This window comes from Orycteropus afer, unplaced genomic scaffold, assembly GCF_000298275.1.
Source record: "Orycteropus afer afer isolate SDZICR_OR568_19922 unplaced genomic scaffold, OryAfe1.0 scaffold00068, whole genome shotgun sequence".
Classification (NCBI taxonomy): Eukaryota; Metazoa; Chordata; class Mammalia; order Tubulidentata; family Orycteropodidae; genus Orycteropus; species Orycteropus afer.
The window spans coordinates 10,191,895-10,206,357 of NW_006921655.1; the positions used below are offsets into that span (position 1 = coordinate 10,191,895).

General features: G+C 38.6%; 1 protein-coding gene across 1 annotated transcript in view; it reads right to left on the reverse strand.

Moving 5' to 3' along the window:
- The window catches only part of FMN1 (formin 1), a 586,562-nt gene that overhangs the window by 40,222 nt on the left and 531,877 nt on the right, over window positions 1–14,463 (reverse strand). Inside the window, exon 15 of the mRNA XM_007940485.1 lies at window positions 3,897–3,948. Within this exon, the coding sequence (XP_007938676.1) occupies window positions 3,897–3,948 (52 nt within the window). The remainder of the gene's footprint in view (window positions 1–3,896; window positions 3,949–14,463) is intronic.

Consider the following 14,463-nt stretch of genomic DNA (forward strand, 5'->3'; position numbering starts at 1 on the left):
CATTTTCTCTGAGACCTGGAAAGACTGAATGGCCTTATTCAATGGCAGGGCAGGGACTAGACGCTGAGTCCCCTGATTCCTACTGAAATATTCTTTCATTAACCCCATTAGAGAACATCTCATTATTTTTTTCTCTTCTTTATGTTCACCTTGTATTCAGATACATTTTTATTGGTGCATTAACAGAGGAGAGAAAATCATTCACTTTGTAAAAATGTGATATATAATTAAATTTATTACAAAATGATAATTATTAGAATTTTGCAGCTTGATTTTAATATTTTGTCATAGGAGGAAATATACAGTTTCATAAGCAGAGCACTAATACATACTAGTTCTTTTTTAAAATTGTGGTAAATATATACATATGTAACAAAACATACAACATTCCACCAAGTCATTAATTTTTTTGTATTCAGAGGAACAAATTCTCTTCTTATTCTCCAGCAGGAGATAGGAGAGAGTAGAGAAAGTCCAGTCATTGTGCTTCATGGATTGCCCCACCTCCTGGGTTTATTTTGAGTCTAGATTGTAAGACCAACATGTTATAAATACTGGTGCAGTTACAGAGAATGATAGAGCTGTTGGGTGGTTATGATAGGGTCTGTGGACAGCATGTCATCATTCCTGGGAGGACTTACTTTTCCCAGCTCTCAAATGAGGCTAACTGTGTCCCTTCACTGCTTTTCCTCCTAGGGATTTGTGAAGCCCTTCTTATTAACCCTCAAAGGGAGATGAAGAATAAGGAAAATACTGAATTTCAGCATTTTTTTCTCATGTGTTTTATAAGTCAGGGAAGGTAAGTGAACCTCTTGAGAGGAATCAGAGCAAACAGATTCCTAGAGGATAGCCCGGCTTTGGCATGCTACAGCTTGGGTGAAGATGAAGTTGCTCCCAGCATGTGCCTTATTTGATTTCAGTGTTATCCCTTCATTTAAAAGAAAGACAAAAGCTAAAATAGGAACTTACAAATACCTGATAAGATCTGGACTGTTGTAGTATACAAACAAAATTCTCTTCCTTTCACATTCAGTTTAGATTCACAGAAGACTAATCACTGAACACTTTCCAAAGCTTGGGGAAGGAAATTGTTGATTTTAACAACCAGGCAACTTTACTCCAATAGACAGGAAACGAAGGGGCAGTCATACTTTTTGAGATTTCTATTTGTCAGCGGATAACTCTAAAATAGCTTTCAATTTCTAACAGAACAATCTCTAATCATATGTTTTGTTTTAGACAACTTTTCTATTTCACTCTGAACTCCTCCCGTAGTCCCATTCTCTCTGCTGTAATTCCTTGTCTGATTTGTATCTTTTTAATTTGGCCAAGTATTTTTAAAGGACAGCCAATGATTCTATCAAAGAGCCCACAGCCAAGTGAACTGTTTTACTTGTGCAGCGTGAGTATGCCAAAGCAGAACACATCCACTTATTATTTTACATGCATGCCTTCAGAAAGTGCTTAGGAAAAGCAAATATTCCTTAGCCTCAGAGTAAATTGTTTCTCTTGAGAATAAAACATAAGAATTTACCAATCTCACACAAATATTGCAACACTGACCACCAACCTCCTTAAAGTGTGTAACCAAACAACTGTGGTTTCTACATTAAAGATGGGATCTAGTATATTTCATGTATGACATGAAAGCTAGACTACCTTCACCACAAAGCCACGGAAAATGCTGACAACCAAAATTTATGACCTCCTTCAGCATAGCTAATGCACAGCAGCAGCTGTGGCCCCTCTAAGGTGGGCCCCCTTTTCCTTAAGAAAAAATCTTGAAAAAGTATTAGAAATTTGACATCTTCCCTGGAAGCAACTTTCTGTTTGGCCTGATACCAGTAAGCCCTTGGTGACGATCTCTTTTCTATGTGTGGAATATTTCCATAACACAGAAGTACCAGTTTTAGACATTGAAGAAGGAAAGCTTAATATGGGGATAAGTCAACCCTGACTCATGGTGACTCCATGTGTGTCAGAATAGAACTGTGCTCCGTAGGGTTTTCGATGGTTGAGTTTTTGGAAGGAGACTGCCAGACTGTTCTTCTGGGACTCCTCTGAGTAGACTCGAACCACCAGTTCTTTGGATAGCAGCCAAGTGTGTTAACTGTTTGTATCACCCAGGGACTCCAAATAGAGATGGATCCCACCCACTGCCATCAAGTTCATTCTAACTCATAGCAACCTTTATGGCAGAGCAGAAGTGCCACATACAGGTTCCAAGGCTACAAATATTTACGGATACAGATTGCCTTATCTTTCTCCCACAGCACGGCTAGTGGGTTCGAACTGCTGACCTTTTGGTTAGCAGAGAAATGCTTTAACCATTTACTCCATCAGAGCTCTTTACAGGGCACAACAATCAACAACGTATAGCCAAGTCATTATCTTGGTTTTCAATGATTATCATGATAGGATGACAATCATAATTCAACAGTATGTCTGCACTTAGAAAAGTATAAGGTCTACCTTGCTCTCATCTACATTTTTATTTCATTGGCAGTTACAGAGAGAAGCAGGGCATGATGTTGGCCTTGTCAAAGCAGGGCAGACAGTATCTATATAGGCTTTCAGAACTTTTGGAAATTGTGGCTAGACACACTATGATGTCAGGAGGATAATGGCTCACTTCTTGTGTGTGTGTGTGTGTGTGTGTGTGTGTGGTGCCTGTGGAATCTTTGTGTTCAAATGCCTACCTAAAAGACTGAGATACCTACAACTCCTCTTCAGACTGTGACAGTGAAAAAATAAACCATTATTATGTTGTTATTAAGACTTTCATGTTTCTTTGATTTTTATGTTTTTAAGAAACAGCAAGTGTTTATTTTTAAAACTTTTTATTATGAAATATCTCACTTCTAGAGTTTGCTCATTTGTATTTAAAATCATTAACTCCTCCCTCCACAAATCTGTAAGGCATATTTTTTCCTTACATGCTGTTTCCTATTCCTACTTCTCATTTAATTCTCTAGTACTTTTAGAATTGACACCAGCAAAATTAATCTCAGTTCTCTGCCCTGACAATGAGAACGCCTCAGCATATGATCTCTCACATTTTGAAGAGGGAGGGATATTGCCAAGCTGACTAAACCAGTCAGTTGACAAAAATAAAAATCTCCAAGTTCCATGATTATTGTCTTCTGACAAATGTATGGTTCCACACTGATGTCTGTTGAGAGGAGAAGTGAACCAGAGGCCTGAAGTTACTTGAGAGGTTTAACAGAAGACCTTTGAGGTCTCTTCCAACTTGTGGGAGTGTTTCCATATAGAGAGCTCAGTGTTCTCTCCTCTCCAGCCCCTCTCTTTACTTCTACCCCAGCTTTTTTTTTTTTTTTTTACCATATATGCTGGGATCTGAGGAAAGACATAAGTCTTAGATGTTTCCAGTAATTGTTTTAGTCTAATATAATTCTAAGGTGCTCTGGTGGTACAATGGTTAAGTGCTCCACTGCTAAGGGAAAGCTCCACAGAAGAAAAACCTGGCAGCCTGTTCCTATAAAGACTTCAGCCTAGAAAATGCAACGGGGCAGTTCTAGTCTGTCACATTCAGTCACCAGGAGTCAAAATCAACTCAATTGCAGCTAACCACACCAAGAGGTATAATGATAAGAAAGATGAAATTGTTCTTAGTGTCCTTGAAGCTGTTCAGGAACGGAGTGATGAGGAGTGGCAAACAGATGAAACTGGTGCTGTGAACTGTGTGTGAGGGCAGGTGACTCACTTCTGAATTGTTCTCTGTTTCGTGAAGAAACATATCCCCAACTCTGTTACAGTGCTTCCATTCCAGCTGCCAAGATGATTTTATTATTCATGTATATATACTCTTAACAAATGGTACCAATTCAAGAATGGTTATTCAAAGAAAGAGCTGGGACCATGTCAGGGCTGCTTACCTCTTCTGTGCATTCTCCAAATGACTTTCTTCCATTTTATGCTCCTTTTTGGCTGTGAAAGAAAAATAATTATTATTAAACAGCATCTATTTTCATTATATTCTTTGCTTCACCCAAATGCTTTGAATATACCCATTTATTATTGCAATGAGGGTGAAGTCAGGGTTGGCAACCCTGATCATCACGGGTCCTGGATGTAGCATTCAATTTGCTCCACGTACCACTTGGCTTTTGGATAACAGTGATAGCTACAGGTGACTATATGATTTACTGCTCTAGGTAGGACACTTTTGAGAGTGAAAGGCAGTGATATTTAAATTGGAACAATCCTGGGCTAACTGGGACATGTGGTCTTGTAGCTCCAGCTGGCCTCTTTGTGAGCCCGGGCATGTGCTTTGCACTTTCTCTTTCACGCCAATGTAATAAAACCATTGGCATTTCAGCAGTTCTGCTAAGATTCAAACAAATTTATGGGAATCCTTGCACATACTGCCTCCACACACACTGTATTCTTGGCAGTCTAGAGAACATTATGAACTCCTTCTCAGGATGATGTTTTTAAATGCACTGAAAAAAATACACACTAGATTACTAAGGAAATCAAGATATTGAAATGCAATTCTGAATCTTCAGATTAAAAACCCATTCACCGTACAGAATTTTTAAGAAGGAGATATCATATTCTTTTTTCTAATTGCAAGATAATATTAAGTATGCCAATATTATCCTTATACCTTAAACATGTCCAGAAAAACAGGCAAGTCATACAATAATTTATATGAGCTTACGAGTCCTTCAGTTTAAGTCTAAGTGATGTGACATGAATGAAAAGACCAATCACACCCAGAGTCTATGTTGTAACAAACAAAAACCACACTCACTGCCATCGAGTTGGTTCCCACACATAGCAACCCCTCCTTAGGCTTCCAAGGTTGTATCTCTATGGAAGTAGACTGCCCAGTCTTCCTTCTGAGGAGTGGCTGGTGAGTTTGAACCACCAGCCTTCTGGTTAGCAGTCAAATGCCTTAGGCACAATGCCACCAGAGCTCCTCCATCAAAAATTATTGAGTGATTTTAGAGCATCATCACTTTATTTAAGCCTGGCTCTTCCACTTACTGTGTGACTGTGGACACAGTATTCATTACCAGTTGCTTAGTGATTGCCTCCTCTATAATATAATAACAGCTACAGTGACTACCATCATGCAACTATTATAGAGATTAAATGAGATAATATATGTGAAGTACTTAGCACATAATATATGTTCAATACATGACAGCTATTATCAGTACCTCCTGCATCTCATCATCATCATTGATTTTAAAATACAAGTCTCAAAACCTTCAAACAGTTTACCATCACCCCTGCCATAAACCTAAACTCTTCAAAGTCCTATAAAGCCTTACAAGTCTGATCCATGGCTTCTGCCTGACATCATCTTCTCTTTTTCTCTGTTCCTTCCTTTCCAGCCTCACTAGCCATCTTTCTGTTGCTTGAACAACAGAAAGTGTTCTAGTTAGGGTTCTAGTAATAAGAGGGTTCAAATTGTTACTAACTTCGATGAAGCTGTTCAGGAGTAGAGTGATGGTGGACAGGCAAACAGATGAAAATAGTGTCCTATTTCCTAGGTCCTAACTCACCTGTGTTAGGCAGGTGAGTCCCTTATGGATTGGTTATTCTCTGCATCTGATACTCTTTGCACTTGCTGTTCCCCTTTCCTGAAACCCTCTGCCGATTGTCCCTGCATGACTGGCTTTCTCATTTCACTCAGGCCTCTGCTCAAGTATCGTCTTGCCTGCTGCCGCTGCTGTTAGGTGCCATCCAGTTGATTTTGGATTCCTAAAGACCTCATGTCACAGAGCAGAATTGTTCCATAGAGTTCCCCAGGCTGTCATTTTTATGGAGGAGTCTTGGTTGCACAGTGGTTAAGTGCCTGGCTGCTAACTGAAAAGGTGGACTTAGAAACCCACACAGTGGCTCCATAGGAGAAAGATGTGGCAGTCTACTTCCATAAAGATTACAGCCTTGGAAACCCTATGGGGGTAGTTCTACTTGGTCCTATAGGGTAGCTGTGAGTCAGAATCAACTCAACAGCAATGCTTTCGTTTGTTTGTTTTTAATCTTGACAGAAGCAGATCATCCGTTCTTTTTCCCTTGGAGCTGCTGGGTGAGTCTGAACTGCCATCCTTTCAGTTAGCAGCCCAGTGTTTACCTGTTGTGTTACTTGGGCTTTTTTTTTTTTTTTTTTTTAACCTTCCTTGACATCTCTAAATTAGAATCTATCTACCTGATGAGCTATTCATTTGCTTATTTGTTTGTTATAAACAAACCAAAAAAAAAGAAAACAAACTCATTGCCATTGAGTTGATTCCACTCATAGTGAGACCTCTTTGGGTTTCTGAGGCGGCATCTCTACAGAAGTAGATTGCCCAATCTTCCTTCTGAGGAGTGGCTGGTGGGTTTGAACCACCAGCCTTCTGGTTAGCAGTGAAATACCTTAGGCACTATGCCACCAGAGCTCCCTTGTTATAAACGACTGAACGTCAATTCCAGGAAAAGGCAACTTCATTTGGCTTGTTTTCTACTGTAGCCTGAACTGTGGAAAAAATACCCATATGTTTAAATAAATTATTTTAGTTTAAAAATGAATTTGCTGCATAAAGTCTACTTAAAAGGAGAGATCTTAACTTTCTGAAACATAAAAACTTTATATTTAAAATATGAATATAAGCTAAAGAAATTGAGGCTAAAATTATATGTTGTTACCTTTAAATGTAGTAAATTTCAACTAATAAACATGATTATTTTATATTAAAAGTATTTGGTTTTGATAAGTATACCATTTTATGTAGAGTTAGGTCATAAGCATGGGCATCTTTTTGCTGTATAATTTTCCCCATCCTTCCAGCAGGAAGGTCTATGAATTAATTCTAGTTACTTAGTAAGTCTGATACAGAGAAGTGACCTGTGTCTCTTACAGGCCATGAAGTTCTCAAGAAGGACACAGTTATAAAATGTGAGGCCAACTAGTGGTTTGTTCTTATCTAGTGATTTTAAATTATATGCAGAGCCAAACAGGAGGAAAAATTCCTTTGAGGCCTGAGTAATCTTCCTGGAGCACTTTTGCCGTTTTCCGTCATCAGATGGTTTTTAATTGGCTACTTACATGCTGTGCTAAATAGACTATGGTCAAGCCATCGTTGCCTATGATGCTAGTGGCAAAAAATACCCAATTTGAACTCAATTTCAGCATTAGATAAGATTTTGCAATAGCTGTATGAATACAGTGATTTAGAATTTTTTTTTTTTTTTTTTTTTTAAAAACCCAAAACAGCATCTAAATGTAAAAAGAGATATTAAGAGGCAATGCACACTGTAGAACCTCTGGGGGTTTGAGAAAAAAACCTTTAAGAAAATTAGAAGAACCTAGAGATCTCAATTTTTCTTAAACAAAGGGCTTATGTACAGACAGAAAAGGCAGCGACCTGTATGGTGTAATTTGGAAATTCTATCAGCCTAAAATATTTCTCTTGTCCCAATGTGTGAAATTTCCAACCACATCATGATATATTTTAAGTATTCAACTTGATCTAAGCAAAATACAAAACATAGCCTAGAAAGAAAACATTTTAAAACTGGAGTCACAAACTCAAATATCTAATTTCTCCAACAAATAAGGTAATTGTGGACTAAGGATAAGAATTATAATATTCTAAAATTCTATTTTCGGTTTCTCAATATTGGAACTGACACAGTCTCATTGTTGGAGAGCCAACAGACAGTGGTAGGAAAATGGCAAGGCATGTTCCATCTAAGAAAGGGCAGTCATTGTTACCATTGTTATCAGATCTGCTTTTTTCAAGAGAAGTTAAAAAGGAATTTAAGTGAATGTTTCCAACGTTCAAAAAATGTTTTCAACACTCTGTAGGAAAAAGAGAACATTCCTGCTGGCCATATCTCTCTAAAATCTCTGATTTAAGATTTTAGTAGGTGTCTGTATAAGCTGCTAATCTAAAGGTAAGAGGTTAGAGCCCAACAGTTGCTCCATGGATGAAAGGTGTGGCAGTTTGCTTCTGTAAAGATTTACAACCTTGAAAACCCTATTGGGCAGTTTTACTTCTGTATAGTCCTGTCAGATCCTGTAGGATTCCTGTATGAGTTAGAATCAACTCAGTGGAGATGGGGACACAATGACAAAGATTGGTTTATTCTTTCATCTTAAATGCCACATTATTCCAGGTGCTTGGGATTCACTAGTGATGAAAGCAGACAATGGTCCCATTCTAGGTGGAGAAGACAGACAATTAACCCTGAGAGAATAAGATCCAGTGAAAGTAATTTTTGATAAGGGGTAGCAAAAAATACTCTAAGTATAGACTGCTACCTATTGAAAGAGATTCCTATGGAGATTGCTGGAGGAAGGGTTCCCTGAGCACCCAGAGCATACTACATATGCAGTAGGCACAACAAATGAGAGACAATGTTTAAATCAAAGATGACAAGTCTTAGATGAAAACTGCCCTTACCCTACAATTTTGATTAGCAGTGGTCCTGACTCCATGTGTGGGATATATCTAATCTTCATTCTACAAAGGCCCACTGATAGGAGAATTTAGATGCTTCTCTTTTTCAGTTCAAATTGCGGTGCTATTAGTGTGTGTACGGGGTAGGCAAGCTTCTTAGAAAAATAAGTTTGTGGGGGTTATTCAGATACTGACACAGCACCAAGAGGTGGGTAGAGAAATAACACGCATTTCTGATCTTAGTCTTTTTTCATCTCTCTGCAAGAATCTGTCTCATTATCTGCAATGTGTTCAATATAATTCTCACCTAAATCAGGGGATATAATAGTTTCTTAGAAAACAGTCTCACATTTTCAACATAATAAATACAACAAGTAAAACAAATAAGAACCTTGAAAATGGGAAATTTTGCTTTACATGAATCCTCAGCCTTCCAAATGTCTTTATCAAGTCCATGAAAAGACCTCATGGTGCTGCTGCTGAACCTCTGGAAGTTCCTGGAGAAAGCTGAGGGGTAAGTTTGCTTGGTGACCTACCTATAGCATACTGTCATTATTCTGTCACTTGTAGAACTCTGATGCTTTTCTTAAATATTTATTTTATTAAATTAATTAATATTTATTTTTCATAATTTCATATCCAAGAGAAAGTAATATGGCTTCTTCAGGTGGTTTTAATAGATAATATGTGGATTTTACTTAACACAGACTTTACTGAATAAAGACCATTTGCTTATGCGTAAATCTTTAATGCCTTGGGATTTTGTTTCCTGGTTCATTTAATGGCCATTGTTTCCTTATTTATCATAAAATCACCCCACAGGAACACTTCTGAAATTCATAAGTACTGTGGCCTACCAACTGAAGCAAAACGGCACTTTCTTTTCCATGGTTGGGGGCGCAAGGATTGCAAATCAGTACTTGTGATATTTAAGTGCCAAGTTTTAAGCTAAGCTATGTCATTTAAATGTTATGACAATTTATGTGTGTCCTGTGTTCCAGTTTTTTCCTCTGCAAAATGGAGAGGATGATCCTACCTTCCACATAGTTAGAGGGATTATTTAAATAAACACGTGAAAGTGCCTTGCTAAATCAGAATCTGTGCATTCATAACTTTGATGGGTCAATGTCATGTTAAGGCCGCTGAGCATTCAAGCTTCTAGTGAGTTAACTTTTCTGACAAAGTTAAATGCAGTATAGCATAATGGAAAGAGCTTGGGTTTTGTGTCCCATAGATCTGGGCTGAATTTCTGAGCTTGGGTTTTGTGTCCCATAGATCTGGGCTGAATTTCTGTTCTGCCACTTATTAACTGGGTGACTGTGGGGAAGTTACTTAACCTCACTGAACCTTACCCATAAAATGGGAATAACACAACCAACTCTGCAGGGTTGTTGTGACTGAGATGTACTGAACCTTATAAAGATTAATGGAGTGACTAATACATGATATCATCACTCTTCTGTCAGTTTGTTGTATTATGGTGGCTTGTGTGTTGCTGTGATGCTGGGACCATGCCACTAGTATTTCAAATACCAGAGGGTCACCCATAGTAGACAGTTTTCAGGAGAGCTTTCAGATTAAGACAGACTACGAAGAACTTGACAATCTACTGCCACAAATCAGTGATTGAAAACACTGGGGATCAAAACAGAACACTGTCTGATACAGAGCTGAAAGATAAGCCCTAGGATAGAAGGCACTCACAATATACAATGGACTCCAGCATACCAACAATCATAAAGACAGCACAAGTCCAGGCAATATTTTGTTCTGTTGTACATGGAGTCATCATGTGTCAGAGCTGACTCAATGACAACTAACAATAACAATAAAGATATGATAGGAACTCAAAAATGGCAGCCATTTGTTATTGACTGGATAGAAGCAACTACAGGAGCTCTGGTGGTGTAGTGCCTAAGACACTTGACTGCTAACCAGATGGCTGGCCGTTCAAACCCACCAGCCACTCCTCAGAAGGAGGATGGGGCAATCTACTTCTGTAGTGATACTGCCTCAGAAACCCAAGGAGGGGTTGCTATGAGTCGGATCCAACTCCACAGCAGTGAGTTTGGTTTTTGAGAAGCAACTGCTAGCAGTTACTGTTCCAGCTTTCTGACGTTGGGAAGGACACATTTTTTTTTCAGACAAAATGCTCTACTTTCTTTAAAGTGTCCACAACTCTCTCAATAGATGAGAATTTTGCTATTGATCATGTTCAAGTCAGATCAGGTACCTTCTGCTCAAAACCAACAATATTTTCCCATTTCACTCATAAAGCCAACGTTCTTACCATGTTCTGCAAGGCTTTCTTCCAGAAGGGTATTTTTTATATCTGACCTAGTGTCTTTTTATTTGCAATTTCAGCCCATTTTGTTTTATTTAATGCTCAGGAAAGAAAGAGAAAAGGATTTACAACTTATAAATTAGATTAAAATACCTAGAAGTCAAGGGTCTGTTAGTAATTACTTTTACTTACTTCTTTTTTCCACATAATGGTCATTGAGTTATATAATCTTTGACCTGATCAATTGCAACACTTCTCCAGTGAAAGATAATGATACAAGTGTCTGAGTTTAAAAAGGTAAGCTTTCTGAGAGCAAAGATTCCTTATTCAGGTTCTAGCCCACTGCCATTGAGTCAATTCCAACTCATAAATCTTTACAAAAGTAGACTGCCTCATCTTCTTCCCACAGAGCAGCTGGTGGGTTTGAACCACTGACTTTCTGGTTACCAGCCAAATGCCTTACCCATTGCACCACCAGAGCTGCTTTATTTAGGCTGTAGCCTCCATTTAATGACCTGTAACAAGTCCTCTGCACTGTGCAATAAATCCAATTCTTTGCATTGCTACCAAAATTGCCAACTAAAATGCAAACTGAATTATATCACTCCCCTGCTTAATGTTTTTCACAAATGAGTACTGGCACAAATGGTTAAATGCTCAGCTACTAATTGAAAGGTTGATGTTTTGAATCTACCCACAGCATCTTGGTTAAAGGGTCTGGTGCTCTACTTCTGAAAACTCTACGGACCACACTGTTCTACTCTGACACACGTAGGGTTGCCATGAGTCAGAATCGACTCCAAGGCAACTGGTTTGGTTTTTTTGGTGGTGTACAGGATGAAGTACATTCACATTGCTCAGTAAGCCCTTCACAAGTTGGCCTGTACTTAACTTGCGGGCCTCCTTCTTGCTACTTCTCATTACATACCTACTGCTCCTGTCCTTGGGGTACCTCCCCTGGTCTCAGGTGGCCCTCTCTTGCCTCTATTTTTAGACACACTGCTTCTTACAGTTGGAATGTTTTCCCCTGCTTGCCTCTTTCCCTTTCTCTATCTTATCCCTCATTGTATATATCTGCTTTCAAAAATTAAGCTTTATAGTCACCTCCTCTATGAAGCCCTCTTTAGGTCTTCCCCACAAAGTGGTGAGCTACTCTTTCTGTGGTGCTCCCACAGCTCTTTATTCAGGCAGCCTCCCATCACAGCACTTGGGACACTGTACTGAGGTCATCTGCTTGCAGGATACCTGTCCTACTAGATTGCTTCTTGATGTTTACAACCAAAATCAATTTCACAGTGTTTCTCTCAACTAATGCCTAGGAGGCACTCCACTTTTTTGCTTGACAGATGGATGATGGAAGCACTTGTACTAACAAAACCAAACAAAAAACCAAACCCATTGCCACAGAGTTGATTCTGACTCTTACTGAACCTATAGGATGGAGTAGAAATGCCCTATAGGGTTTCCAAGGCTGTAAATCTTTACAGAAGCAGACTGCCTCATCTTTCTTCCTCGGAGCAGCTGGTGGGTTCAAACTGCCGATCTTTTGGTTAATAGCCAAATGCCTTAACCCCTACATGACTAGAGCTCCTTATGTTGAGTAGTCACTGCTAATCGTTTCTCCACTGGATGATCAGAGCCCATTTATAGGCACAATTTCTAATCTTCCATTTTTGTCTTTGTAACAGAATAGTAGAGTCTAGTAGAATGAAAGAGCAAGAGAGTACCATTTTTCACCCTATTATGTCCTGTCTGAGATAAATATACTTTCAAGGGAAAATTTAAAACTTTACCTAACCTGGCAGGGAAAAAGAACATTAAGCCTTGAATTTCATCTGTATCAGACTACATTTATAAAATCTAGTAATTTTACTGAAAAGTTACCACTGGAAAAAGTTTTTATAAATAAAATTATATTTCTGGAAAATATTCATACTAAGAACATCCATCCACTAAATGTACCAAAATACCTATCCTCAAAAGGGTGGCATTCATGCAAGAGGCTGAAGAAGCAGGTTACTCTTCAAAGAAACTGGGGATTTTATGCCAAACATAATTAAGCCATATTTATGGATATGCATCTGAGAGGCAGTAAATTATGAAATGAGGGGAAGAGATGGAGGGCTGGAATATCTTCATAGTATTCTTTACACAGTCTATTACACTTGAATATACCATGGTTTATGGACCTGACATGGTTGGTATAAACCAACAGGACACACAGTAAAGAAGCTGTTTTTATTATAGCTCTACAAATAGAGGAGCTGGTGATGCTAATAAGGAAACAAAGGGCCCATGCTCCACTTCGTGTGGTATCCACCTGATGTGAACACAGCAGTCATTTTTCATTTCTTAGAAAATCATCCTGTCATGCACTTTCCAGGAGAAAAGAATGCTTTTCACCAACAGAGGTAACAGCACACTGATATGGGAAAGAGGCAGGGTTTTTAAAATTTGAGAGGGAGAAAATACAAATACATAGAATCACTGAATTATGGAGAACTCTCATCCTTACATTTTTTTTTTTTTTTCTCTTGGTATGCTTACACAGGGAGAGTCATCCTCCTATCTAGTCTCCCTATGTTGTTAGTTTTCCTGCTTGTGGTTAAAACTAGAAGAATGATCATTTCTGGTTGGTCACAGAGTTTGCAAGTGTCTGGCAGGATGGTAAAGCTAAAGAACATAAGAGGCCATGTGGGGGACTTTCTGTTTAAATTGGTTGTGAGGTCATTTAAAGGCATATCATATATCTCGATATATAGGTATAAACTGATTTCCAGGTTACCTGCCTAAGGCTAACGTGACCCGGCTATGTCCCAAAGTGACCAAAATTACCACTATATCAGAAGACTTTCAAGACATCTTTAGAGCTATAAAATCAGAGAAACCCAGAAAGAAGGAGTCTTAAAAGCTATCTAACACCTAGGCTGATGTTTGAGCCAAGATCTTCTCGAGTTCAGACTTTCTGGATCTCATTGTTTTCATCATTTTTATCTGCCATTTTCAGTTGCCTTTTGAGCTGTGGTGGTGTATGCCTAAGGCATTTGGCTACCAACCAGAAGGCTGGTGGTTCAAACCCACTCAGTCACTCCTTGGAAGGAAGATTGGGCAATCTACTTACGTAGAGATACCACCTCGGAAACCCAAGGAGGGGTCACTATGAGTCGGGAAATGACTTGACAACAGTGAGGTTTTTTTTTTTTTTTAATAACCAAATATAAATATTTTTATGGGCATCCAAGACAAGCAAAATAGTGGTATTGCCTAACTTGGTCACCTGGAACTTGAACAGAGAAACAGAAAAGGATTCCAGTAGCTATTAATCTTAGGTTCCCTAATGCTGCACATAACTAGTACTACACTAGATGCACAGATGAGACATCATCTCATTACACACAATGATGTTCTTAGAGCATTAGGTTTAATTCTCTCAACCCAATGAAAGAGGTGAGCCCTGATGCAGTCAAACATACAAATGACCTACAATCTTATTTACATTTTTTACCTTTCTAAATCCATGCCTGATAATATTCAAATTGCTCATAAAATACTCTATTGGTGTAATATTTTGAATTACAAAGTACCATAAAGTACTATAAGGAGCTTTGGTGGTGCAGTGATTAAAGCATTTGTCTACTAACCAAATGGTCAGTGGTTTGAACCTGTCAGCTCTTTAGTGGGAGAAAGAGGAAGCAGTATGCTTCGGTAAAGATTTATAGCCTTGGAAATCCTATGAGTCATTTCTACTGTGTTGTGTAG